General features: G+C 36.6%; 1 protein-coding gene across 1 annotated transcript in view; it reads right to left on the minus strand.

The window, feature by feature from the left end:
- LOC115625384 (irregular chiasm C-roughest protein) overlaps positions 1-24,909 on the minus strand; it is a 164,877-nt gene extending 139,968 nt beyond the window's left edge. Inside the window, 2 exon segments of the mRNA XM_030520421.1 lie at positions 8,795-8,895; positions 24,875-24,909. Coding sequence (XP_030376281.1) covers positions 8,795-8,895; positions 24,875-24,909 — 136 coding nt within the window.
- Positions 24,910-26,806: the final 1,897 nt, after the last annotated feature.

The following is a 26,806-nucleotide window of genomic DNA, read 5'->3' on the forward strand; positions in this document are numbered from 1 at the left end:
AGGTGCCTTGAAAAGTTAGACCGTAACTGATGCAGAGTTCAGCTTAACATAAATAAGTATAAAGGTCTTTAATTTAAAACTATGTGGAGAAAGTACTGGGATAATTTTGATAACTAAAATGCCTATATTAAATTTCTGCTTACATTATTACTCTAATAAAGTTTTTGATTTATTATTGATTGTTGGCATAGGACAAAATATTGTCATTTTTTTTGGAATACCTTAGTTGCTTGACATAAAGAATTTAATTGAGCAATAATTATTAAGAAAAATCAGCAATCATAAATTTTACGTTCCATTATTTCTAAATTTCTGAAAAACCTTTCAAATGCTGTCTCTACTAAATATTGCAGTATATGTATAAAACTAATAGTTACTTAACTAATCGTTTTTTTTTCACACGGGCTGTGATGCTACTTATCTATCATGCAGTCTGCCCTATTTTTCTGAGCGATGCTGTCATTAACTGCTGCTGTTTCCAGCTCTTGCTATTCTATAGTTTTTGGCTTGGCAACCTTTTTTTTGTTGGTCTATGGGGTTTTTGGCTTAGTTTGCATTAGAATTGTAGCAATACATACGCACAAACGGTAGGGTATAGTATTAGAGATACATGTATGCAAACACCCATACATACACATGTGTGTACATATTTGCTCCACTTTGCTTGTTTGTTGTTTTCGTTACAACATGAGACTAAACAACAACAATAGCCACGTTCACAGTACAGGAATGGAACTTGTGGCAGCTCACTTAGGGTAGGGCATGGCTGGCTTCACTCAGGATACCAGAACCCCTGTCTGCCATTCTTACTACTTCTATGTGCAAGTGTGTGTGTGTGTGTGTGTGTGTGTCTGTGTGTATGCGTTGGAACCAACTACATCGGCAAATTTGTGGAATTTGGCATAATTTTGTTAGAGAAAAATATGCTTTTGTCTTTGTTGTAGTCTGCTTGTTTGCATTTTTGTTGTTAGAGGGAAATTGTTGCACAGATTTCGGAACCCGGTGAGAAAACTGACTGAGCATTGGCACATAAGCATGCGGAGTCGCAATTGCAGTTAGAGTCGCAAGTTTTCGCTTTTCCTAATTTAATTAGGTGCACGGTGTTCCAACGCAATCAGACTCTAAGTGCGCCCCACACATGCACACACACACACTCGTGCATGTCATATTTATTTGCATATGAACAACATTTTCATTTAGCGCATTCTCCTAAGGGAAGCACGGAGTTATGGTGCTACCAATTTCCTCTTCTTTCCACCTTGCTCCTTTCCATTGCCTTGAAACACACACATCGAAAGCTGAACGAGCGCCTTTTCCCTCGACGACCTCGTGACAATTTTTCATATTTTGCTGCCATTTTTTCCGGTTGTTTTTTTTTTAATGTTTTTAGCTGCAAGTTTTCACGTTGCCACACGTGCCACGTTGGCAGCTACCGTTGCTGTTGTCGCTCTTTTCTTTTTTATTTGGCATCACATTTCGTTTGAGTTTAATTGTATCGTTCACGTGGCAACTGGAGCTCGATCCCTCCGTCTCATTTGCCTCTGTGTGTGATTGTGTGTGTGAAAAAAATTGATGAAATTTTGGTTTTTAATTATTTTAGCGTAATTAAAAGTTGCCATTGCCAACATACGCCGTTTTGTACCTTACTTCTGTGCGCCAGGCAAGAAAATGAAAAATACACGACAGTTTTACTTTAAACAGTCGCCATTGTCTTCCGAGTGTCAATAAAGGAAGCTTATTAGATTAAAAGCCGAGACAAAATGTTTCCCGAATTGCGTTTTTAAAGATAAACGGAAGATGAAAACGGTTTCCAAGAACACATTTTGTTAAATGTTTGAATAAATATTTTATAGCAATAATCTCTACTTCATAGTCCGTTAAACGTGGTATGTTTGACATAATCACTAGCTTTTTGTTTGATGAGCCTTAAACGTTAATAATATAAAACAAATTTAAGAATAATAACGGAAATAATTTTGAAATGCATCTAAACTATTGCATTCTCTGGTATTTTGTCCCAAAGATATTATTTTAGTATTGATTTGTATTTATGGGAGCTCATAATTGTAAAGGTATTGTTAAATGAGAAAATATAAAATTGTCAATGTAGTTCCCTTTTTGAAGTCAAAAGTCAAAAATATAAGTACACGCAGGTCAAAGGAAGAAACAACCAATACGAAATACAGTCCTTGTACAAATAAGAGGAGGTCTTTATATACCAAATGTAAATTAAAGGAAACTGCAGAAGGAGAGAAGATGTGGAAGATAGAAATAAAGTGTAGATTTAAGTAACAATTGTGTATAAAATAAGCAATATTTTCAATAATAAAATCAGTTCATATTTTGATACAAACGTAATCATCTTTTATTAATGTGTTTACATAACGAAATAGTTGAAGAAGTCTCAGTTCTTACTTTGGAATTATTTTTTGAATTTAACTTAAATTGAAATCTAACGTAAAAAGCTTGTAGTTTATCAGCACAAACATAAATATTAAAATCGCTTGCTATTTTATTTAAATCTTTAAGAAAAAATGTGTCTATTTTATTTTCAGAGCAAAACTTCTAAATTTAGTTATTGTAACTACTTTTTCTTTTGCTATATTGGGATTAGGCAAATGGAAACGGGTTTTCAAATATAATCCAAATAAATAATTGCCATTAAAAATAAATGCTGCATTCCTTATTGGTTTAACTATATGCATATGCACACATGTATTAATAATAAAGTTGTATGAAAAGCTCAGTCAGCTGTTCAATGTTTCACACATGATAAGAATATTTTATGTGATACATATCAGTTTGCTTTGGTCTTCAGTATCCATAAAAGCCCATTAAACACACATTTGAAATTGAAAAGTCATGCTAGAAACTCGCCAGTAATTGCATTCCACGCACACAGACACACTCTCTCATATACACAGAGAAGCAGTTTTTGCATAACATATTTTACATAAATTTGACTTTCAATATGGAAAGTTTGCTCAAGCTTCATGGCTTCAGTCTGTTGGTCTGTCAGCTAGTGTGTCTGTCTGTCTGTTGGTTGCCAGCCATTAGATAAAGCCGGCGCCCGACTCTCTTATCAGTTAGAGTTCAAACACAAGCTAGACAAAAGCCGCCTGCCCAGTGTACTCGATGAGTATAGGGTAACTTTTCCATTTAGCTTTTGTCGGCTAGATTCTGTAAGTATGTATGCGAAAACTTTTCATTTTGATTACTTGTAGAAAATGTGAAAATCTGTCCAATGATTTAATCCATGGCATGTTGGTACTGGCTCAACAAAAAGCCATAAACTTGGCAAACAGACTTGGCACAGACATAGAAAGGCTTTAAATAATTCCTTTCTTTCGAAAGCGGCAGAGGTTTGCTTTAAGTCATAAAAATTTCATGTAACACACACACACAGCCACACATCGTAAATTCCACTTGAACACAACCAATGCGCCTACAAGTACACACCCACTCACACACACGTAGAGAAGCTTGCTCAATGCCATCATAATGGTCTGACCATTATCCTGCATATAAAGTTGTTCATTTCCTTTTTGTTTTTGGGTCATTCTGCGCTTTGATTTGGCCACCACAGCCATAGCCGTAGCCATTGTTGATGTCGGCATCGAAGTTTGTAAGCTTGCCAGCTTGCCTTGCTCTTGACTTTTTGCCACATCATAGCTGTGCTGTTGTTGGTGTTCTTGTTGTTGTTGTTGTTGTTGTTGCTACTGCCATTGTGTTGCATACATAATAAATTTTATGAAACGTAAATTTTTATTGAAAACAATTTTTGGCACTACCATCAAACGACACAAGTGCGTGTTTGTTTATATATTTATGTACGAGTATATAAATATGTATGTGGTTGGAGGGGTAGATATAGAAAACATATCTTCAACTTTTTCATCTCAGACTGCTGATGAGTTGGCGCGTTTATAATAAAAGTAAAATGTTTTATTTATGAGCTATTCGATTCGTAAAAATTATCGTGAGGACAGACGTCAAAAATGCCAGACACCTAAGTGCCAACACAAAAACAGATATTTTTCATGAATACTGCAACATTTACACATAAAACAAATGTGGCGCAATAACTATTTGTAGAAAAGACTAATCCAATAAAATGGCACAGTAGGAAAGGTCGAACAACAAATTATACAACATATTTCATAGATGTGCCATTAATTCTGAGAAATTGACGTGAAATAAAATGCGAAAATATTTATAATGCACGAGTAGTAAGGAATTGTAAGCAGCTACTACTTCTACTTATATATATGTATAACAATAACTTCTTTAGAAATCCAATTTTAATTCAATGATGCCTATTCCATTCTTTTTCTAATATCTGATATGTAACAAATTAATGGTAATGGTTCAACATTTTCAAAAGCTATGATGGTTGATAGGAAAATTAGTTTTATTGAGCTGCAGGAAAATCAATTCTAAATCGATTTTTTCTAACATCGATTGGTTTCTAAGAATCTATTAATCAATATTACTTGAAGGTGACGCGGATAATGTCTCATCGAAAAGGACACTACAAATTAATTTTTTTCAGTTAACGATTAATCTATTTTGTTTTGGAGAAATTCGCAAAAGATTAAAAAAGACCGATGCGGTCAACATCTCTTATTTTGTGATTATTATTATGTTGAAATAAACTATAAAATGCTTGGACTTTTTATTCCAGCTTAGCGCTTATTATTCTAGTATATAGCGATATTCACCATCTGAATTAAAAAAAACTGCTTAAATCATTGTTTTATTCGTGTAGTTTTTGCTTTTATTTTATGTTTTTGTGTATTCGATAAAGACTGGCAACGGAATAGTTGAAATAAAATATTGCAAAATCTTCTAAGCTGTGCTGAAAATATTTGTAATGCATTGATATAGAACTCTTTATTTCACAAACAAAGACCTCAATATAGTTATTTTCAAATGCTATTTTCAAAAGATATAGTATGTTTGCAATTACTAATGCTCGTTTATCTTTTCACCCATAACTAAAACATTCCCTAAAAATATAACTAAAAAGTAAATATTTTGATGCGTCAGCTACACAGCTGCATAACTATACACAGACATCAAAAAACAATATAAAACAGGAGCAGCGTATATTAAAAAGAAACTTTTTCCAGCTATTTTTGGATGAAACTATTTGAAATAATCAAAATAAAGCAAGAGAGCTGCAAAAACATAAATAGAAAATGTAAATACACAGCTAAATACACACAAAACGATAAAAGAGGAAACAACAGCAGCCTGAATAAAAACAAGGCAACTGCATATTTGGTTTGTGTTTCGGAAATGAAACCAAATAAAATAGGCATTAAATTGAAAGGTAGCTTGTCAATTACAAAATGAATATCGTGCGAACAACACGCTAGGCGGTGAACTCAACAAATTGGGTTGGGAGGTGTGTGTTTCATACAAGTATGTTTTATTTTTGTGCTGCGAATGTTTGGAATTCGTCAAGTTATTCATCACAGAATTATATAATGCCTGCTCGCATCATTTTTTTATTGTACTTTTTATTTATTTTCGAAATAGAAATAATAAAGCAAATCTTGTTGTTGACCGGAAGTGCGAGTATGTTTACGATTCGTTCAAGCGTAACAATTTAGTGTGTTTTGATTCTACTTTGTTGACCATGCTCTATCTATCCCAATATTTCCCACTCGCTCTTTTCTTTGACACTGATGGGCGTGCCTTTGTGACATGCCGCGTATACGTAATACTAATGTACTACATCGTAAACAATATAAGGGTCAATGTGCTCGTTGATTTTCGATCCGATTGTGTGAACTTGACACTTAACAATGAGAATAATTCACGAAAACAAAAGCATCATTACAAACAAATTAAATGTTTCACCTGATTTCAGAGTAACAGTGTTTGAAATAAATTTACATGTTACATCATTTTATCATAGTTTAAAAGTAAAATTGAGTATTCAATAGCAAAAGTATGCACAACTATTTAATTAGTTGAAAACGATTAAAATAATTTATTTTTCTGCAGCACTCAAACGAAGGCAACAAACAATGTGTTTTTAAATCTTAAATATATTATAGTAATATCAAGATTGATATTTTGTTGAAACCATTAGCGAAGCATCTTGGGTTTATACGGATACTAGGATAAATTTTTATATTTAATTATTATATTCATATTGTTTCATGAGAACAGTCTTGTGCATTGTCGTGTGTCTTGTTTCTTTAATTCGCTTCCACACTAATTTCTCAGTCTCGCAGCAATACCGAAAGTAGAATTTGTAGCTTGATTTGTTTTGGTAACAACTATACTTTAATTTGTCTGTATTGTATGCGGCACTTACGAAACATTAAAATGATGCATTAATATTTAATAAGTACTAGTAATTGCTTGTCGGACTATTGATAAATGAGTAAACGCGTATAAATTTGCACGATTTTTTTGTTAATAGTCTATAAATGGATTTTTCTTGCTTTTGGTATGAAAATAAATATGTAGCTCAATGCCAATGACAGTGTTTTCCGGTAGGCGGAAATGTGTGCCATTTTGTTGTTCTCCAATAACGTACCACCTCTCCGCTCTGTTTAAAGTTTTCAACCTCCACCACACATAATTGTATTATTTCCGCATTATTCGCAGCCAGTCAAAATATGAGCAATGGCGAGCACACGCCCATGGCTAATGCAACGAATTTTCAATATTTGTGTGTAAATGCGATTACGCTCATATATAAATATACATACATATATTGCTGAAATGATGACCTGCTCGTTGATTTTAATATGAAGCAGATATTTATAACACGCATATTTATTAAAATCCGATTTGTTGTTTTTTCTGCCCCTGCTGCCATTTCCGTTGTTTCATTAAAAATTCATAAGCGTCAAAGCAATGGGCGCATTTTTAATGATATTGATTGAATTTATATGTTGATTTTAAGCGTAATTATTTTTTAATTATGCAATGGAGCAGAGGTGCATCGGACAACAGTTGAGTGCAGGCATTTTGCTAAGAGCTGGCGAGGCTTAATTGCAAGCAATGGCAACAACAAGAAGAGTAAGCCGTCTTAGCATTTGAGTGCAAAATATAGAAAAGGGGAAGGAAACCAACATTGAGGTAGAGAGAGAGATAGATAGATATATACAGAGAGAGAGAGAGAGAGAGAGAGAGAACTGTGACCCAGTTCACCTCAAGCATGCAGCGCTTAACCTGACAAGCACTTCTCGCTCAGCTGACTTGCTGCCGCCCCCCGCCTCATTGAGGTTAATGCATTGAAGAGCTCGCTGGCTCGCAGCCTAATAAGCTGCATTGCATGAAATGGCGCTCTCATCGTAGCGTCATAATCAAAACCAACTCATCAGCTCACGGCTCATTAACACCCATCCCACATAGCAGAGCTGCAGACACGGAGGGCAAAGGGGCTGGCAGGCGGCAGTTGAGCAACTTGATTGAACGTCAATGCTTGGCATAAAGCTGTTGTGGCCACATCGAGATTAATGCTAATGTGACAACTTAATCGAAAGCAATTTATAAGTCAAGTCGAGTGGTCTGCTGCAGCCCCGGATCCACCCAGCCTCGAAGCACTTGTCAACATCATGTCTCCATGCCTACATGTAGGCTATCAGCGAACACTGGGACTGAACGTTTTTATTTTTTGATTTCTATGTACAGTTCCACAGATTGTTTGTATACTATTACCAAAATTCTACAGAAAAATTGAAAGAAGATAGATATGAAGTCATGACAGCAAAAATTCAGCAAAATAAATACGATTAGCTTTAATAACGAAATTATTAATTATTAACTTTTATCATATGTTTATAACTTATATTAGCTCAATGTAATTGGCCCACAGTTATATAGCCAGTTAATTATGTACTGAACAATATTACCTTAATATAAATGTTTCTTTTCTGTGATCTTTAAATGCATTCTGAATACATTTTTAGAGATATGGTTTCCCATGATAGTATACGAAATAGCAGAAAACAAATTAAAACCTATTTCTATTCCTCCGTTTGAAATTGTGGGCATTATTAAGCAATACGCTTTTTCTCTTAATATTAATGTTTCTTTTCTGTGATCTTTAAAAGGATCCTGAATACATTTTTAGAGGTGTGGTTTCTCATGACAGTATACGAAATAGCAGACAAAAATTAAAACCTATGCCTATTCTATCGTTGAAAATTGCGGGCATTATTTAACAAAATTGAATAGATATAATTTACCCGCAGCTTTTGGGTAAATGGTTCGATAAAGTGGACTTATATTTCTATACAAAATGAGATTATTGTATTTGTAAATAATAACATGATTTATAGCGGAGAAATGTAATATAAGAATTAAAGTATAACCCCACATAAATTTAATTGCATATAATATATGTAGATGCGGTCTTACCCGAATAACAGTTTTGTTTTTGGGGGAATTGTTAGTATCAGCTACCATTCCAATTCTAAATGAATGTTATCATTGTAGCTTATGACATACATATATTGAAAAATTTATCTTTGAAATATTTGTCAATATTTGAATCTCAATAGTGGTAGTAGTCACAGATTCCGCAACAAGTTTTGATATTTTTAACCAATGTGCAGTGTCAGCAATGATAGCAGCAGCTGGCATGACAACCGACATATCCATAAAAAAACGACGTTAAATATTTGCATTAATTTTGATAAGTCACAGGAAGCATATAGCAGGGGAAGAATGGAGAAGGTGGAGTGGTGGAATATGGAGGCACATCTTGCTTTAGCATTCTCTTCGGTATGGTATACTACTTGTATATAACATTCATGTTACTTACCCGGCAAGCAAGCGATGCTGATAAAGAGCAGTAGTAGTTGTAGATAGCGAGGCGTTTGCTGTCGCTTCCAGTTTGTGTGACTGCCATTGCTCAAGTTGAAGCTGAAGTTAAAGCTCAAGCTATAGCTAGAGTTCCAGCTTTTCTTCATGCTGCTCCTCCTGCTGGAGCTCCCACTTTTGCTTCTCGTGCCGCTCATTTTGTGTGTTATCGCGAGTCGTTAGCCGATGCTTGGGCTGCTTGTTCTTATCGCGCGACGCGTTACTTTGTCAACGATGACGGTGACTGTCGGCGGGGACAGTCGTTCGGTTCTGCTACTGGTACTGGTACTCGTACTGGTTCTGTCGAGTCGTTGGCTCGGTCTGGCGGGCACGTTAAGTGGACGTTAAGTGCCACACACTTGACTTTTATTGCACGGCGTACAGAGCACCGAGCACGAAGCAGGGCGTAGGATGTCGGTTTGTTGCGTTACGTTAACTGCGACGCTTACTACTCTGCTTACTATTTACTATTTACTGTTACAACGAGTATACGAAATTGCGAATTCGGACTTGTTATACGAGTATATCTCACAGTTTTGGGTGTGAGCGTAATTTCTTTTTCTCTGGACACATATGTTCATGGGCTTGTTATTGTTATAGTGGTAGTTGTTAATTTAGTTGTTGTGTGGCAAACAATAAAAAAGAAAATTGTACAAATGCTAAAATGTCATGACATTTTTTTTTTGGGTTCTGTTATGGTTGTAGCTTGTCAAATTTATTTATTTGTGTTTACAATTACTTGTCGTGTTTGCTTTGATGCTTTTTGCACAGTTTTTGAAATCAAATTCCGTGTTGAAATCAAAGTTTGTGCCATAAATACGAAAATATGTATATATTGTGTTGCATGCTTTCGGGCGCATGCTATAATTCTTACTTGTCCCTTTATTTATTTTTGTATGGTGTGGCGTTTTTAATCAGAAATTTACACAGTACGGTGGAAAAAAAAAACGAACACAATGAAACTTTTCAATCAGAACCTATTTTATTTCTTTCTTTTCACTCTCTCTCTGCTGCGATTTTTTTTGGATCGCTTTTTTAGCGCTCGTTAACAGCAGCGTTTTTTGTTCAATTTTTAATACAATTTCCACGCTCAACTGCGCTTTTTTGTTGTCGCTGCGCTTGTTTCTGTTTCTGTTACTGTAGCTGTTTTGTATTGCATTTATTTACACGAGCACACACACACACATACAAACAACCAGTCGAATGAAATTTGATTTGCTTTTTTTCTTGAGGTTTTTTCAATTCAAATTACTGTTGTCGTTATTGTTGTTGTCATGTTCATTTCTTCAAATCAGTTTGCATTTTTATTTATATTTTTGCTGTTATCATCCAGTAGTTTGTCCTTTAGCATCGTCCTGCTGGTTTGTTCGGAGTCCAGCTTGTTCTAGAGTCGGCGCTGCCGCAGTGGCTGCTGCTTCTTTGGCTTTGGCTTTGGCCTCGCCATTGGCATTTTCACATTATTAAAATGTAATCCTGGGGCGAAATTCTGCAAGGTAGAGCAAAGGGTGCACACATGAGTGAGTTGCTTGCTTATGGCATTAAAATCATATGTAAGTGTGTATAAATATGTATGTGTATGTGTACAGCATATACTCGTACTATATGCATGTAAATTGGTTGCGGAATGAAGGTTTTTTTTCGCCCTTCTTGCTTGTGGGCTTAATTCTTTTTGCGCTGGCGAAATTATCGAGCGTGAAATATGAAGACAAATTATGCACACACACACACACCCCACATGCATACATACAAACTTATTTCATACTCGTATGCAGCAGGATCAACAGAGCATGTTGTTTCTTTCACTTCATTTTGAAATTGTGTTTGCAAACGGATTTTATTACGAGGCTGTACTTGCTTCTTGCCAACTAAATGACTTTTTAAATCACTTGTTATTCTTTGAGACTGAAACATACTTAAGCTTAATGATAAAATTTTTTTTTTATTTTTATTGTTTGGCCGGCTCGAGGTCAGAGTAAGAAAAACCAATTTATTTAATTTTCTTTTCTTTTTCCGATATATTTCGGTTACGCCACGGTAACCGTCTTCAGGGCAACTACAAAACATATAACATAATTAACATATTAAAACTATAACACAAGAATTTTTATATAATTACTTATTTAAGCAAGTCTGCTCTGTTTGACTTGGAGTTACTAACTAACAGGTGTCTGTAAATATGCGCGCAATTTTCGGTGTCTGCTTTGTAGTTAATTCTGTATTTGTTAGGTGTGTTGATAATGTGTAGCGTTTCGAGAGTGAATCGCTTACTGTAGTGTCGTTCTTGTTGAAGTACTTTCGTTTCTTCAAAGTTGGGGGTGTGTCCAGTCTCTATGCAGTGGGTTGTTAGAGCAGTTTTTTGTGTCAATGTTTGATGCCTTAGTTTGTAGTCTGACTTGTGTTGTGATATCCGTGTTTTTAGTTTCGACTTAGTGGTTCCAATGTAAAATCTCCTACATGGGTTGTCGCTGTCTCCGTCACATGGAATTTTATAGACTACGTTATTCAGGTCCATTTCTGCAATTTTTGCCTTAGTCCTATTAAAAATGTTCCTAAGTGTATTCTCCGGTCTGTGCGCAATTTGTATATCCTCTTTTTGATAGCAGTCTGACTGGGTGAAGCGTTCTGAGAACCCAGATACGTATGTCAGAGATTTGTAGATTTTTGGTGCTCTTGGTTCTTTTTTCTTTGGGTTCTTATGGTTCTTGATTAGGGAATACGTCAATTTGATAGGGAAGTCGTTTTGTGTCAGTATCCGTTTAATTTCTTCCTCTATTTGTTTATGGTAAAATTTGTCACTTGTCTCGAACATCCGTCTTATACAGTTCTTGGCTGTATTTATTATCATATTTTTCGGATGTTTCGAGTGATAGTTAATCAGCCTACCCGATGCCGTCGGTTTCTGGTACCATTTTGTTTTTAGCGTATTCCCACATCTATTTATAGTCAAATCCAAATAATTAAGTTTCTCGTCATTTTCTGTCTCTAATGTAAATTGGATGTCTTTGTGGTATATGTTGAGGGCGTCTAATGTCTTTTGCACCTGTTCCTTGTCAATAATTGCGAACAAGTCGTCAACATATTTGGTCAGGAGTCTTGGTCTATGGATCAATTTCGATGTTGTGTTTTCCAGAAGCTCCTCCATGACTATGTCCGCTATTACAGGGGACGCCGGGGATCCCATCGGTAGTCCCTTAAGTTGTATATACATTCTGTCCGTATACTTAAAATACCTTGTTTCACGGATGCAGAAATGTACGATGTCCATAAACATTCTCTTTGGGATTTTAGTGAAGCTTTCTATCCTGGTCCAGTTTTTACTGATGACATCCATCGCTAAGTCGATTGGGATGCTCGGGAACAGAGACACCACGTCGAACGAAACTAAAATCTCATCGTCTACTATATAAGTGTTGTTGACCTTGTCTTTAAACTCTGAGGAATTTTTAACGTTATATGGTGAGGTATTGGTCAGGTTCTTTAATATCCCAGCGATGTATCTACTAAGTTCGTGACAAGGGGAACCGACTGACGAACAAATCGGTCTCAGGGGTGTTCCTTTTTTGTGTATTTTCGGTAGTCCATAGATCCTGGGTGGTAGTGCAGTGCTTGTAACTAATTTATTCCTTTCAGTCTTTGTGATTATGTTCAATTGGAGTAGTTTGTCAACGAAGTTGTTGTTTTTATTCTGTAGCCTAAGCGTGGGGTCTTGTCTGAGTGTTCTGTATGTGTTTGCGTCTCCTAGTATATCCGTCATTTTGATATTATATTCCTCCTTGTCCATGGTTACCGTCTTATTTCCTTTGTCCGAAGTTAATATTAAAATGTTGTCATTAGTTTTCAGAAATTTTTTGGTTTGTTCCACTGTGTCTAATATTGCGCGATCTCTTGTGTTAGTTCGGTTGTTTGTCATCATGTTCTTTATTAGTAAAGAGAGTTTTATGCGAGCTGTTTCTTGGTTCTCTTTGTTTTTTATTGTTTGTACCAACTCCTCTCCGTCCGCTATGCATTTAAAGAGCGGAAAGCTTTTTCGGTCAGTTGGTAAAGCGTACTTTGGACCCATAGCAAGTAATGCTGTGATGTTTGGTGGGAATGTTGTGTGTGATTGGGGTGCAAACCACTCTGCCTGTTTTTTGTTGTTGTCTGTGTGCCGTTCGTTACGATCGTTTCTTAGGTTCTCCAGTTTTCGTAGTTGTCGTTCTTTGAGAGTTGTTGTCAGTTTGTTCATTATGCTCTCTTCACTCTCAAAAAATGCTTTTGTATCGTCCGCTCTCATTATTTCCTCTATGGTTGTTTTTGTTTTTTGTAATTGTTTCCTCTTCTCGTCAATAATATTATGTTTATGTGCGATCAATATACTAAGAATTTTCATGTGAAATATATGGCTATGCTTTTCTAATCTTTGGCTTATGTTTGTGGGAATGAGTGAGTTTGAATTATTTTTAAATATATTGGTGCAGTTTGTGGTATTGTTTATGAAGTTGGGGACAAGTTTGTACTTTCGGCATTGTAATAAAAATTTTATACTAGACTGTAACTTAACTAATTTTTTGGATATTTGCTGATATTTGTTAATTACGTGTTTGGAGTTTTTGTAGTTGTTCTTTATTTTTGCATATTCCATTTTACTGGTTGCTGCATACGGCGTGCCTTCCGTTTGAGCCGGCCAAACAATAAAAATAACTATGAGGAAGGTCACCAAAATACTCAACAATTAATGATAAAATATTAAATTTTTATAAATAAAGTTAGATGATTGTGTTCTTTGGATAATCTTTTTATTTTGTATATACAAGTATGTACTGTTAAAACCCTTAACATCCTTTTCTAGGCTTACTTAGAATGGCTATGGAAATGCTGGATTTAAGATAGTATATTTTTAAACTTCAAGAACATTTGCTTATCCGACTTATTTAATCATTTTTCAGTGCTAATTGAAATCATTTTTCATCATTTTAACAAATAAATAGCATTTACTCTAGGTGTAAATTTCAAAAATAAATTAGTTAAGTAAAGCATCGCAATTCTAGAATGTATACTAAATGACATGAATCAATATACAATCATTTTGCAAGTGCAGTTTTATTGCTGAGGTTGCGGTCCTCTAATATGGCTACAATAGCCAAATAAGAGGACACAATCAAATACGTCATACATATGTTTATGTGTTTTGGTGGGCAGCTTATTCACGGCTAAGGGGCATTCTTATTATTTTTATACATATATTCCACATGTGGATGTTAAGTAAATGTATTGATGCTTTCTATATTCCATCGAATGAATTAATAATGAAATGAAATAAATAATTAAATAAGACTAAGCATCTAGTTTAAGCTGTATTTGTATTTTTCTATAAGTTTAATTAAAGTTATTGTAAAGATTAAAAAAATCGAATTAAAATTCCTAATGCAAAAATAAATAACTCATTTTTTTTTGCTTTCTTTGGGGAGTCCAGCGCTTAATAACAAATCTACCTGTACGCACACATACATATGTATATGCAGCCTATATTTGTGGATGCGACATGTTGCATGTGAGCTACTTTTGTTGCTATGGCAGCAAAGCGCGTAATACTTTTGCGCAGTGTATGTGTTGCATTGAAATGTCAACACTCATTGTCAGTAGCTAAGCTGCTAAGACTTGTGGCAGCTGCAAAGCATTGTCAGCCGGAAAATGCGTCACATGCGTCGGACACACACACGCACAAACACACACACACACAGAGACTCGACGGTTGCCTGCAACTGAGTGACGTGCACTTCTCTATGCTGCAACGACAGTCGCGACGTTGCTGCATTGGCGACCACATTGAAAAAATAACTTGCTGCATGCTTCGAGGCCTTCTTAGCTCTGCCTATCCCCTACCCCCTCTCTCTCTCTCTCTCTCTCTCTTTCTCTCTCTTTCGTTCTAGCTCTAAGCCAAAGTGCAATGGCTGCCATTATTATGCTTTATTTTCCGCTCGACACCTTTTTCATTGCGTTGCGCATTTCCTTTTCGCTGGCACTGTACGCCCATCCACTTTGCCATTTATGAGAGGTGCCCGCATACTCTTTTCAATTTTTTATTGCAGCCAAGCGGTGGCTTTTATACATTTTTTAGCAGTTGTGTGCTGATGGGGGAGGAGAGGGAGGCGGGAAGTGGGAAGAGGTAATACGGCCGCCTCGACTTAGTCAAAGGTTCTCCAAGTTATGAGTAGGACTGTATGAGGAGGAGGATATGTGCCTACAGCTTCTTATCAACGTCGTCCTCCTCGTCATGTGGCAGACGTCATGTGCTCGGAATTGGAATTTATTATTCCGCTTTGTCGTGCGTGCGTGGCCACCTGGTCTCAAATCCCTTCAGTTTCGTCCTATTCTGTTCTCTGCTTCTCATTCTATTCAGTTCCGCTCGGCGTGCTCTGAGCTCTGGGAATGAGTGCCTGGGCACTTTTGTGCCAGCATCGTGTGCCTGCTTGCAGCAACAACCCTTTAAACCATTTTATATATAAGTACGAGTATGTATTTTTTCACATTTCGCTCTTTACTTCTGTTAATTGCTCTTCATTTAAGGAATTGCTGGCGACCTTTACAAATCGCGTCTTTGAAGTGCGCGAACTTTTCTTTAGAATGTAGGTATGTGTGTCTCTAAGTAGATGTGTTGTTGTGGGGGGCAAGACTGCGGAGCACTTAAGGATATTGTTTACATGTCTCAATTATCCTTTTGATTTTACACATACGCGCACACACATGTGCGCCCTTTGCAGTTCGGCCTTTTATTTTTGCGCTTTTTATAATTCTTTTTATGTTTTATTTCAGTTTTTGTTGTTGTTGTGATACCTGTGCACCAAAACTTTTGCGCTTTTGTGTTCATATTTCAAAGCACATTTTTTGGCTGCCTCTCTCAAAGTTTTTGTTTTTGCGTTTTAACCATTTTGAAGCTCATGTTTTGGCTTTATTAAATATTTTCCATTAAACATGAGGCCTAGCATGTACTAAATCGTTTATAACTTTTAAAAGGCGAGTGAAATCAATATATTCCATACTAGGGGTCGCTTTTGAGTATGTGTCATCGAAGTAATAATGTAAAAACCTTTTCAAAAGCAATTTAAGCCGAATTCAAAGAACTTGGCTAACATTTTAGTACTAGTACATATATCATAATTCTTAGAAATTGGGCATCAGGTATACTTTGCGATTGTAGCTCTTATATTTCCCGAAAGCCTTACGTTCATCGTTTTACTTTATTGACACGTCTTGGCTTATTAATCAGGAATATGTCTGTCACTCCTCCTTCGTACTAAATTAGCATTCTTTTTACCTTCTAACTCGTATTCTGGTATTTATAATAATAATACTTTTATTAAAAATCATGTTTTAAGTTTTCAATGACTCTGATATAAACAAAATTCTAAGAAAATAAAATAAGAAAAAAAAACATTTAATTATAATAGCTGTAATACAGAAAATACAAATGTTGACTTGGTGGTCCAAAAAAAAACTTGGGAAACAAATGCATTGCCAAGGCTCTTTTAGGCTCCTTTTTTGGGGAAAGTAAGTTAAATACTTGGAATATTAATGCTAGAAGTAAGCTGTTGGAATTTCATGGATTTCCATCAAATATCTATGTGTTTTAATGGTTTCATAAGCGTTTCATTCGTGCTTTTTAAAAATTTTCTTTAGAGGCACTCTGTCTTTTATCAAGCAAGGTTTTCAAACAAAGCTTTTTCTGAAATATCAAGTTACATTGAAGTCTTTCTTTGTATATATACAAAGTATGTGATAAATGTAGAAATAAAAACTTTTCATTTGATGTTGCATAACCCATTACGGCTTGCCTTTAATCTAATCTCGTTATTTGTTTACCCTGAAGTTGTATATGTCATGGCCTTAAGTGCGCTTGAATGAGAACGAAAGTTGATTTAAGGCAGACTCCTAATATTTAAATACTCGCACATATATGACTTGATGTGATACATGACAAGCATTTAATGTGACGAGTCCAGAGCATAACATTTCCTTATACTGACAGTATCAATATCCATCTTAATATGTTGCTGTTGTCCACTGCCCTCGCAGCCTACTCAGTTAAGTAGGCAATATAAATTGCATAATTTCCAACTCTTATATAAACATAATGTTTGTGGGCCTTTTCATCTTTGAGTGTATGTGTGTGTGTGCGCGCTAATTTAACTGCCCTTTGACATCGGGCAAGGCCGATGTGTCTGCAAGATTGCCATCGTTAAGCCGAAAGCAATTTGTCGTAAAGGATGCTTTTGGCTCGTTTTTTCTGTTGCCATTTACTTTGTCCATTCGCTGCTGATAAGGAGAACCAGCACCAGAACCCAAAAGCGTTTTTCCGACTATTCATTGAGACGCCGTAGCGCATAAGAAAAATAACAGAAGCAAAAAAAAAAAAAAAAAAACAACGAAAAAGTCCCGTCCAGCACTATTGAGTTTTTGTTTTTTCCGCTGACATTTGCCTTTTTGACTGCCGTGGCACGTTTCGCAAGACGCCCAGGCTGAGATGGAAATTATGCAAAAATTATGTGCACAACTGGGACTCAAGACTTGAGACGCTCTCCTTCACAGATATGGCCGTTGGCCACGAACCAGGACTCAGCATTCTTGACTGTAAACACGTCCAGCGTTGCCGGGCACTGTAAACTTGTCGGCATCCTCATGGTCGTTGCTGCTTAAGTTGTAGCTGTCGGCGGACTGTGAAAAACTGTGGAAAAACAGCAGCAAGCTGAGCTTTCCACCTTTAGTCAAGTGACATGTAAATCTGGCTCGAGGATATGCGCCATTTTGTTGCATGAAAGAGTTGCTGGCTGAAAAACGTTGGCGAGTCCAACACGATGATGATAATATGCCCTGTCCCCACCTCAAGTGCCACCACCCCCACCTCAGTCACGCCCTGTCACATGAACATGGCCAGAAGCCACATTTTGCTTTTATGAAAATCAGTTAAATGAGTTTGTTTACATGTTTGTCTTGCTGGTCTGCGTCTCGCAGACGGTTCTGCTGTTTTTTTCATTCCTCCTTTTTTATTATTTTTTTTTTTTTTCTTTTTGCAAGTCAGTGGCAAAAATGAGAAAAAGGCAAGGGCGCGTTACAAAAACAAGATAACAGACTTTTTAGGGCTATGAGCTCGACTATGATATGCTCTCTCATTTGAGAGTTGCTAATATTTAAATATAAGCATTGCTATTAAGCATCAGATGTTAATATATACTATATTTGGCCAAGAAAGCGTGTTAGAGCAATGTTTTTCACTTGAGGGAGACTTTTCAGATGGCAAAAAAATTGCGAATTCTTACAACTGTTCACTGTTAAAAAGATGTTGTTATAAATTCTCAGAAATTCAATGAGAGATGTAGTCTGTCTCTGAGATTAGAAGTGCCTTTTATACGTTTTTAATAAAATATTTTTTTAAAATAAATTGTTATCCTTGCAACGTAATAGTCCAACAAGTGTATGGTATTTTATTTAATTATTTTAATTATTATTTAATTAATTTTCTAGACTTGAATTAAATGCCAAATGCTTGTATTTCATTAAAAAGTTTGTTGGTAAAAGTATTTGGAAGCAGGCCAAACAAGTTTGGCAATATATCATTTGTTCAAGGTCGAAATGTTTTGTTTTTTTCTGTCAACTGGATGAAGACAAAGAGCCGGACGGGAAGTAGCTGGCTCTGGTTTCTTAATACTACTAATGTTTGTGTGTATTAACAAAATAAATGAGATTCTATAATCTCATTAGGAGCAGAGAGCTAAGTGATGACAAGGAAGCTGTCAACAGAATAATTAATGCTGTGTTACATACTCTCTCCAAAATGTGTGAGTACTCTCTCCTTTAATGTGGTTACAGGGTACACGCAAAAAAAAAACTGCCTGAAATATATGCAAAGGGTGCGCGGCGTTCTTGTCTGGACGCTCCCGCTGCATCTACCTCTTCCCCCACTGTCCGCTTATCTGCAGAAACGTACGAAGAAACCAAAGCAAAAGAAGAGGAAGAAAGTTTCGCGCCATGCAATTTACTTTGCAACTTTATACGAAATGGCACAGCCTTAAAGTATGCCGCATGTAATTTCTATTGTTGTTTTTGTTACAGTTGCTGTGCCGGCTGGTATTCGTGTTGTTGTTGTTGTTGTGGCTGTTGTTGTTGTTGGTGCGTTTTGTTTTGTGTACCGTTTGCTTTATGTAATTTGCATGTAAACATGTGTTTATTTTTGTGTGCCTCCAGGCAACCACACGCACACACACAAACACACTACACACATACATATTTATGTACGAGTGTATGAGTGGAAGTATGCATGTGTGTGTGTGTGTGTGTGTGTGTGAGTGAAGGAGACATCGCCCCTTTGCGTCAGCAGCAAATTACGGCAAAGAAAACATCAAATGATTTTGTTTAACATATTTTGTTATTAAGTGTGGAAATGTGCATATTTTTGTTCAATTCATTCGACCCTCTCTCTTCCCCGCTCTCTTTCTCTGTGTGTTTGTGTGTGTGTGTTTGCGTAACAGCCAACATCATCGTCATCGTCATCATCATTTACCCCTTTGCCTGCATTTTGTTACTTTTGCCTTCGCCTTTGCCTTGGACCCGCCCATTACCGCCTGTTCTCGCCCATTTCGCTTCGCCTTTGCGTCTGTTCGTCTGTTCGTGTTTGCAGTAAATTTCCGTTTGCCATCATTCAGCAAAGGACCGTGTCGTGCCGTTCCAGGCCGTTCCGAGCCAGGCATACTTCAGTTGAACTTTGTGTAGCGTGAACTTCTTAAATTATTGGCTTAGGCCATAAACTGGTTGACTATGAGGTTGACTTGCTGCCTGCTTGGCTGGTGGCCGTCCATCCCGTTCATGCCGTCCATGTCGTTCGTGTCGCCCACGCAGCCTCGCCCAATGAACTTTTTGCCGTTTTGAGGCTAAGCGAATTATGCACTCAACATGACATTTGAACGCCTTGCAGTCAAAAAGTTCAAAAAGGATCGACAAGGTTATGTTTTAGGCCCAACTTCTGCTTCAACTTCACAATAGCACAGTTGGCATAAAACTTTTTCCAATTAGTTGCAATACAGGAGCAATGCATGTCCTTTGGATTTCTCTGCCATTCTCATTCATGCTCGTACTCTAAAGCACGAGTGATTGTTTGCTCTATTTAGATTCCTCTTTCCTCCTTTTCTTGCTTGTCTGCGTGTCACGTCACTTGTGCGTTGTCTGCCAATTTGTTTGCTTTGTTTAAGCCACACAACAACAACAATAATAACAACAATAACAACAAAAGCAAACACACCAGCTCAAGATGAAGATGCGAACGTCTATAAACCATTACATTTCAAACGCACCCGTCTTAACACACACTCACACACACACACACTCACAAACACACACATGCAGCCATAACAATTTTTTTTCGCTCGTTTGCCTAGAATTGCGCTCCGCATATAAAACAAATTTCAATAGTTGTGCGTGAACTATCAAATGCCCTAAATCGGTATAAAGTTTACGTGTATATATAGGAAAAAAAAAGGATTGAAATCAGCATTGTATAACTATATTAAAATAGAAGCGAAATACTGTCTGAACGTATAAGTCCTCTCTCAAAAGCTGCGGTCAGAAACGTAATAATTTTGAACTGATATTTGTGCCTCTCATATGACAACTATATTTTGGCATACAATTTAAGTTCTCTCTCTCTCTCTCTCTCTCTGTTAAGCTGCGATCAGAAAGGCAATAATTTTGAACAGATATAACTACTAATTGTACATTCAAGTGTGCCTTTCAAATGATGGTATACAATGTAGTCACCATATATTACATACTTAAGAAACAAATAAACTTTTTTAATTTTTCATTCATATTTATGTTAGTACGAATTTGAAATCTTTAACAAAACTATACAAAACCTGTTTTGAATGCTTGTATTTGTTTTTCTTTATGAATAGTGTTTTTAAATGGAAGATCCGCCATAGGACTTTACTGTTTATTACCGTGCTGCTCAAATGTATTCTATGTATCATCTATGTGAAGGATACATATTATTGTTATGACTACAAAGTAATAAAGTTCATCCTGACGGGTCACTTGAATATAAAATTAAATTTTAAAATATTCGATGCGAAATTCTTCCTAATGTAAACAATTATAATCAAGGGAAATCAATGCAACGAAAAATGAATAAATTTGTATTTCTACGTAAGCTGTATACACGGAAATTTTGGTTTAGATTGAATAAAAGAATGTGTAGAATATGTGAAAAAAAGTCAAAACATTTTTTTTTTTTCAATTGCATTTTACTGCAATGCAAAATTATCCTTTCGATTTCATTCATATACATATGTATTTAAACTTGCCTAATAGGCAGTAATGCCACATAATAATGTGTATAGTACACGCTGGATTTGACATTCATGTTGTAAATAGGTCCTAGGAATTCTTCCCATTTCATTTTTTGTTACCGTTTTGAACACTATTTCCTAAGAATCTCGAAGGAGGATAATCGACATACTCTTGGATCTTTAGGGCAAAAGGTATTAGAAGGAAAGCGACGTTGCGGCTATGTGGTAACACTTTCCAATGCCTCCTCAGGCTGCAGGCTTTGACGCAGCCCAATCAACATGGCCGCACCCGGCTCTGCCTTTGTCGCTGTCTGTAGTTGTGAGTCTTTATGGTTGTAATTCCAAGTCGTTGCCGCTGTTGCCGCAACTGCTGTCGTTCGTAATGTTTGCATTACTTTGCTGATGGCTTATAGTCTCTAATGTTAAATGTGCTTAAGCTCGCCATTGGTACTGCACAAGCGTTTCCCGTTTGCAGTAAATACAAAGTGTTAAATACACGAGGCTTCGGGGCGTAGAGTTCATCGGCAAGCAATATAGCGCGCACAGTAAACCTAACCCAGCCAAATCGCAATGAGCGCCAAGCAAATATAGCAGATATTAAGCTCGACTAAGCGCAACAAAGGCGTTGCACACACAATATCGTGCCAGCCCTATATACATACACATGTATGTATATCCATTTAAGCCATCGCATCGTCTATGGATACGTGAGATCCGCATACAGACAGATATAGCATAGTATATGTAGATACACGTACTCGTCGATACCCGTTTTGGCGAGGTGTGTGTGCTTAATGCACTCAAACAGTTTATTTATTGAACTGTGAATAAATATTTTGCCGTGCATAAAGTTCGAGTACCTTCGAGAAATGAAGCGACGGCTTCTTGATATCACGAGTCCCACATACAGCCACACCCATGGCCACTACTAGGCAACCAGACAATCAGTCATACTGACAGTCAGTCAGTTGGTAAGCTATACAAATCGATAGACACTTGAGGCATTGCTGTTTACTTTGTAGTTTGGCTTTAATTCCGCTTACAACTCACATTTTACCTTTTTCTTCCTCTATTTCTATCTACTCATATATATGATTTCTCAGCAATCGTATGGTCTGTAATTATATATAGGTGCTGTGTAGCTGAGTGTGTGCAACCCAATTCGATAAATGTGCGCGTCTGCTCAAATGGACTTACGGGCTATTGACTTGAAGATTCGTTTCTGGTCTTTGAAAGCGAGGGTGAGCCGGAAACAGCAGGCTGTTTAATGAATAGGAATATCAACAGAAAGACAGATATGTAAGAACAAAGGTTTGATTTCTCAATAAAATCTAATATTTTAAAATAGAAGAATGACTGAGATTTAAAAATTGTAGACCTAATACAATACATTATGTCTGAGACAGGAGACTGTTTAATGAATAAAAATATCAACAGAATTACAGATATGTAAGGACAATAGTTTGATTTCTCAATAAAATCAAATATTTTAAAATAAAAGAATGATTGAGATTTAAATTATTTTAGACCTATTACAATACGTAATATCGGAGACATTTGGTCAAAAAAAAAAAAAAACAACAGGATATTGTTTAATGAATAAGAATATCAAGAGAAAGACAAATATGTAAGAACAATAGTTTGATTTCTCCATAAAATCAAATATTTTAAAATAGAAGAATGACTGAGATTTAAATAATTTTAGACATAATACAATACATTATGTCTGAGACAGGAGACTGTTTAATGAATAAGAATATCAAGAGAAAAACAAATATGTAAGAACAATAGTTTGATTTCTCAATAAAATCAAATATTTTAAAATAGAAGAATGACTGAGATTTAATTAATTTTAGACCTATTACAATACGTAATATCGGAGACATTTGGTCAAAAAAAAAAAAAAACAACAGGATATTGTTTAATGAATAAGAATATCAAGAGAAAGACAAATATGTAAGAACAATAGTTTGATTTCTCCATAAAATCAAATATTTTAAAATAGAAGAATGACTGAGATTTAAATAGTTTTAGTCCTACAAGTAGCACAATACATTAGTATGTCGGAGACAGGAGACTGTTTAATGAATAAGAATATCAACCGAAAGACAGATATGTAAGAACAATAGTTTGATTTCTCAATAAAATCAAATATTTTAAAATAGAAGAATGACAGAGATTTAAATCATTTTATACGTAATACTATACAATATACAATAGACATAAAATATATATAATTTGGTATAATTTGAAAAATGAGTCTACAAGCTTTAGTTAGTTCTTAGAATTGGAATGGGTTATTATCGAAAACGAAAATTCATAAACTTCCATTAGTATTGGCAGATGAGTAAACGTTCGCTCCTTCTGCGCACACTGGCCGGATTAGCAAAAGTTGGGACATAAAATAAAATGCGGTTCTTAGGGACTTCTACAGTTGATTGTAATAATATATATAAAAATTGGAATGAAAATTGCTTTTGTAGGTTTTAGAATCCTAGCTATTTTTGCAGCTAAGATGAACAAATGAAATAAGCCAGTATTAATGACCTTCAGTAGATATGATACTCTATTGAACTACCCTCGCACGCGGCCTGCCAATCTCAAGCTTTGCGTTCTCCAGAGGCTACATTATGTCGGAGACAGTTGGGCAGAGGAAACAAAGCGTTGCTCTTAAAAAGTGGACAGCAGCAGTGCATATTCCGGCGTATCCCGATTCGCCATCTATCCATCTATTTATACATCTACATATATCTGGCTAACTGGGGGGCGCAGCTGCTTTCATTAGAGCTGAGTGCGTTGGTTAGTTAGTGGGCGAGTGAGTCAGTCTGTGAGTCAGTCGACTGGATGTATTGGAGGGCCTTTTTATTTTTATGTGACCAGCATTCGAAAACCCCCGTCCCTCGTTATTGCCCCGTTCGGGCACTCAGTTAGCCAGGGGGAGGAAGGAGGATGAAGCAGCCCTGGACGTCCTCTCTGTAAAAAGGCTCTTCAGCTTTATCGCTGTAATCAATTGTCTGCATTTGAATAGTTGACAACCGATTTATGGACCATTGAGTGAGCAGCAGCAGTGACGACCCCTCCCCCCTCTCTGTCCATCCCGCACACTTTCTCTCGCTCTCATTTCTTTTGTACTTGTGGTCGCCTGTTTGGCATACCTTGTCCTGCCGCCTCTGACTGCCTTCGATCTCGACTTGGGCGGCAATTTTTTCGTCTCCTTTTTTGTGTTTGTGTGCGCAGTATCCTTTGCGGAAATCAAGTGGAATGACCCGCACACAATTTCTGTGTGGCTTGCTCAAGACCAGTGTTGGTGTTGTAACTTCTGTTTTTGTATGTTTTACGTAATTTCAGAGAAAAGCCGGAAATGGCTAGGAAATTGAACCAACAATAACAGCGGCAGCCAACAAGAGCAACAACAGCAACTGCCATCATGCACGAATAAGAATAATAACGAAAACGTCAGACGTGGCGGCTGTTCATCAGCCACTCGGACATTCGGTCAGTGCCCACAGACCCCTCTCTCCCCCCCTTCCCGCACTATCGTACAGTCAGTGGCACACATAATGTACTGTCAAGTGTTTTTGACCTTTTTCTCTGTTTCTCGGCCTCGTTGGGCCATTTTATATATTTGAGCCTGTCATAAGAGGCAGCGGCAATGCATCCTTTTTTGGCAACTTGCCTGTTTTTCAAAATTTGTGTCTCGGGCTTCGACGACAGTCGCAATTACCCACCAGCTGCTGTTGTTGTCACCAATGCCCGCCGCCATTTCGCGTCCCCAGCTTGGGTGTATTTAATATTCAACGCAAATGAGATGCGTCTGGTAAACTCTTTCTCACACACACACACACACACACATACAGGCGGCGAAGGAAAAGAGTTCAAGTTCATGCCATTACCGTTAACACAAATGTATTCGATAGCCTTAAAGCCGCTTCTGGCTTTTGTTTTCATGAGGCATTAAAGAGCTTTTATAGCACGCTCTTAGATGCTTGTCTAGATGACTATGGCAGCTAATTAAAACCATTTTGATGAAAAGCGCAGAATAACAGTTTCTAAGTTGCAGTTAATAGTAAAGGAGTTGACACATTTTAGTCGAACATTAATTTAATCCAGAGATTAGGGCATGCGTTGTCAGATATAAGGCTTGATTTGATTCTAAAAGTGCCAACGTAATTAGCTTAAGGTGTGAGATTAAATAAGTTCATAAATGATGTCAATAATATTTGAATGTATAATAGAACTTGCAAATATGAAAGAAACCATAATTAATAACAATTTTTTGTGAATTTCGGAATGAAAAAGAAAATAAGTGTTGTGATCGCATCTTGCATAAATATTTGCAAGCATTTTATTTAATTTGGTTAAAGTTTGATTTGATTAAATATATAAATTAGCAATTTGTTAGATAAAAACTATTCTTCGTGTATATCTTTTATATTTACATATCCAGATAGTCGTTCTATTAAATACAAGAAATTGCTTTAAGTTTTTATAATATACAAGTACTTAGTTTGAAGTTCCCACAATAGTTAATAAAGTAGCTATAAATATAAACAATTAACACAAATAGTATTTCTGTATTTGAATAGCAAATTAATATTAAATATAATTTTGTTGTCTTCCTCTTCTTAAGTTGAATGCAGACGGTGTACTTAATATGTTGTCTGTTTATTTTGAATATATTTTTGAGGTTTTTTGTATTCAAATAATACACTTCTGTTTTGATTTATTTTAGCATTTCAATTATTTTATATCGTAAATATGAGAACTAAAGGAATGTAATTGTCGTTAAAAAAAAAAACAGCTGAGCTCTGGTTGAAATGTAAATAATTTACCTTCATTTCTAGCCGTTGAAGCTCAACTGAATGTTGTACAAGTATAAAAAATGTAATTTTTTTGCTGCATATACATTTCTGGAGTACTCATCTGTTGGGCTCTGTAGGTAGACTTGAAGCCAACTTAATGCAACTTTAATACCATTTACATGCACAGACACTGGCAGGCAGATCCCATGGGATTTTTGTGGCCGGCTTTTGCATTTGGGTTAATGTGGTAGTTGTGTCTCTATGGCAGATTGATGTCAAACCCTGTCTTCGTGCTCATGTCAGTCAATCATGCTGCGCTTGTAGCCGTAGCTTTCATCATTGCATTGCGGTAACGGGCACATTTTGTCAACGACTTGGAAGGAAATGTGCTGCTCGGATGCTGTCCAACTACTACAGCCACAGCTTTGGCATTAGCTTCAGCTTCAGCTCTGGTGGTGCTGTGCTGTTCTGCTCGGCAACCGGCTGCAATGCACGTTGTCAAGAAAAATATGCCAACGTCTTCGTTGCTTTCGCTTAGATTGGCATTGTCATAAAATGTCGCACACCCACTCAAGCATCCACAACATTACAGCGAGACACACAAAAATGCACAGAGAGGCTGTGATTCAACATTATACTCACTTCCATGTACGGATGAGTCTGTAGAATTTTTCGCCTCCACATCAGCCTGAGCCTCAGCGTCGGCCTGACTACGTGCATTCGTCGTTGGCTTAGAAAATGAATTGCACTTTATTGTTGGCATTTTTCATGTGGCTGCCACCGGCAACGCCCTCACACACACATACACACATACACACACACTCACTGCCACCAACGCCGACACCCTCACCACCATGC

The sequence above is a fragment of the Scaptodrosophila lebanonensis genome, unplaced genomic scaffold (genome assembly GCF_003285725.1).
Source record: "Scaptodrosophila lebanonensis strain 11010-0011.00,11010-0021.00 unplaced genomic scaffold, SlebRS2 tig00000072-arrow-pilon, whole genome shotgun sequence".
NCBI lineage: Eukaryota > Metazoa > Arthropoda > Insecta > Diptera > Drosophilidae > Scaptodrosophila > Scaptodrosophila lebanonensis.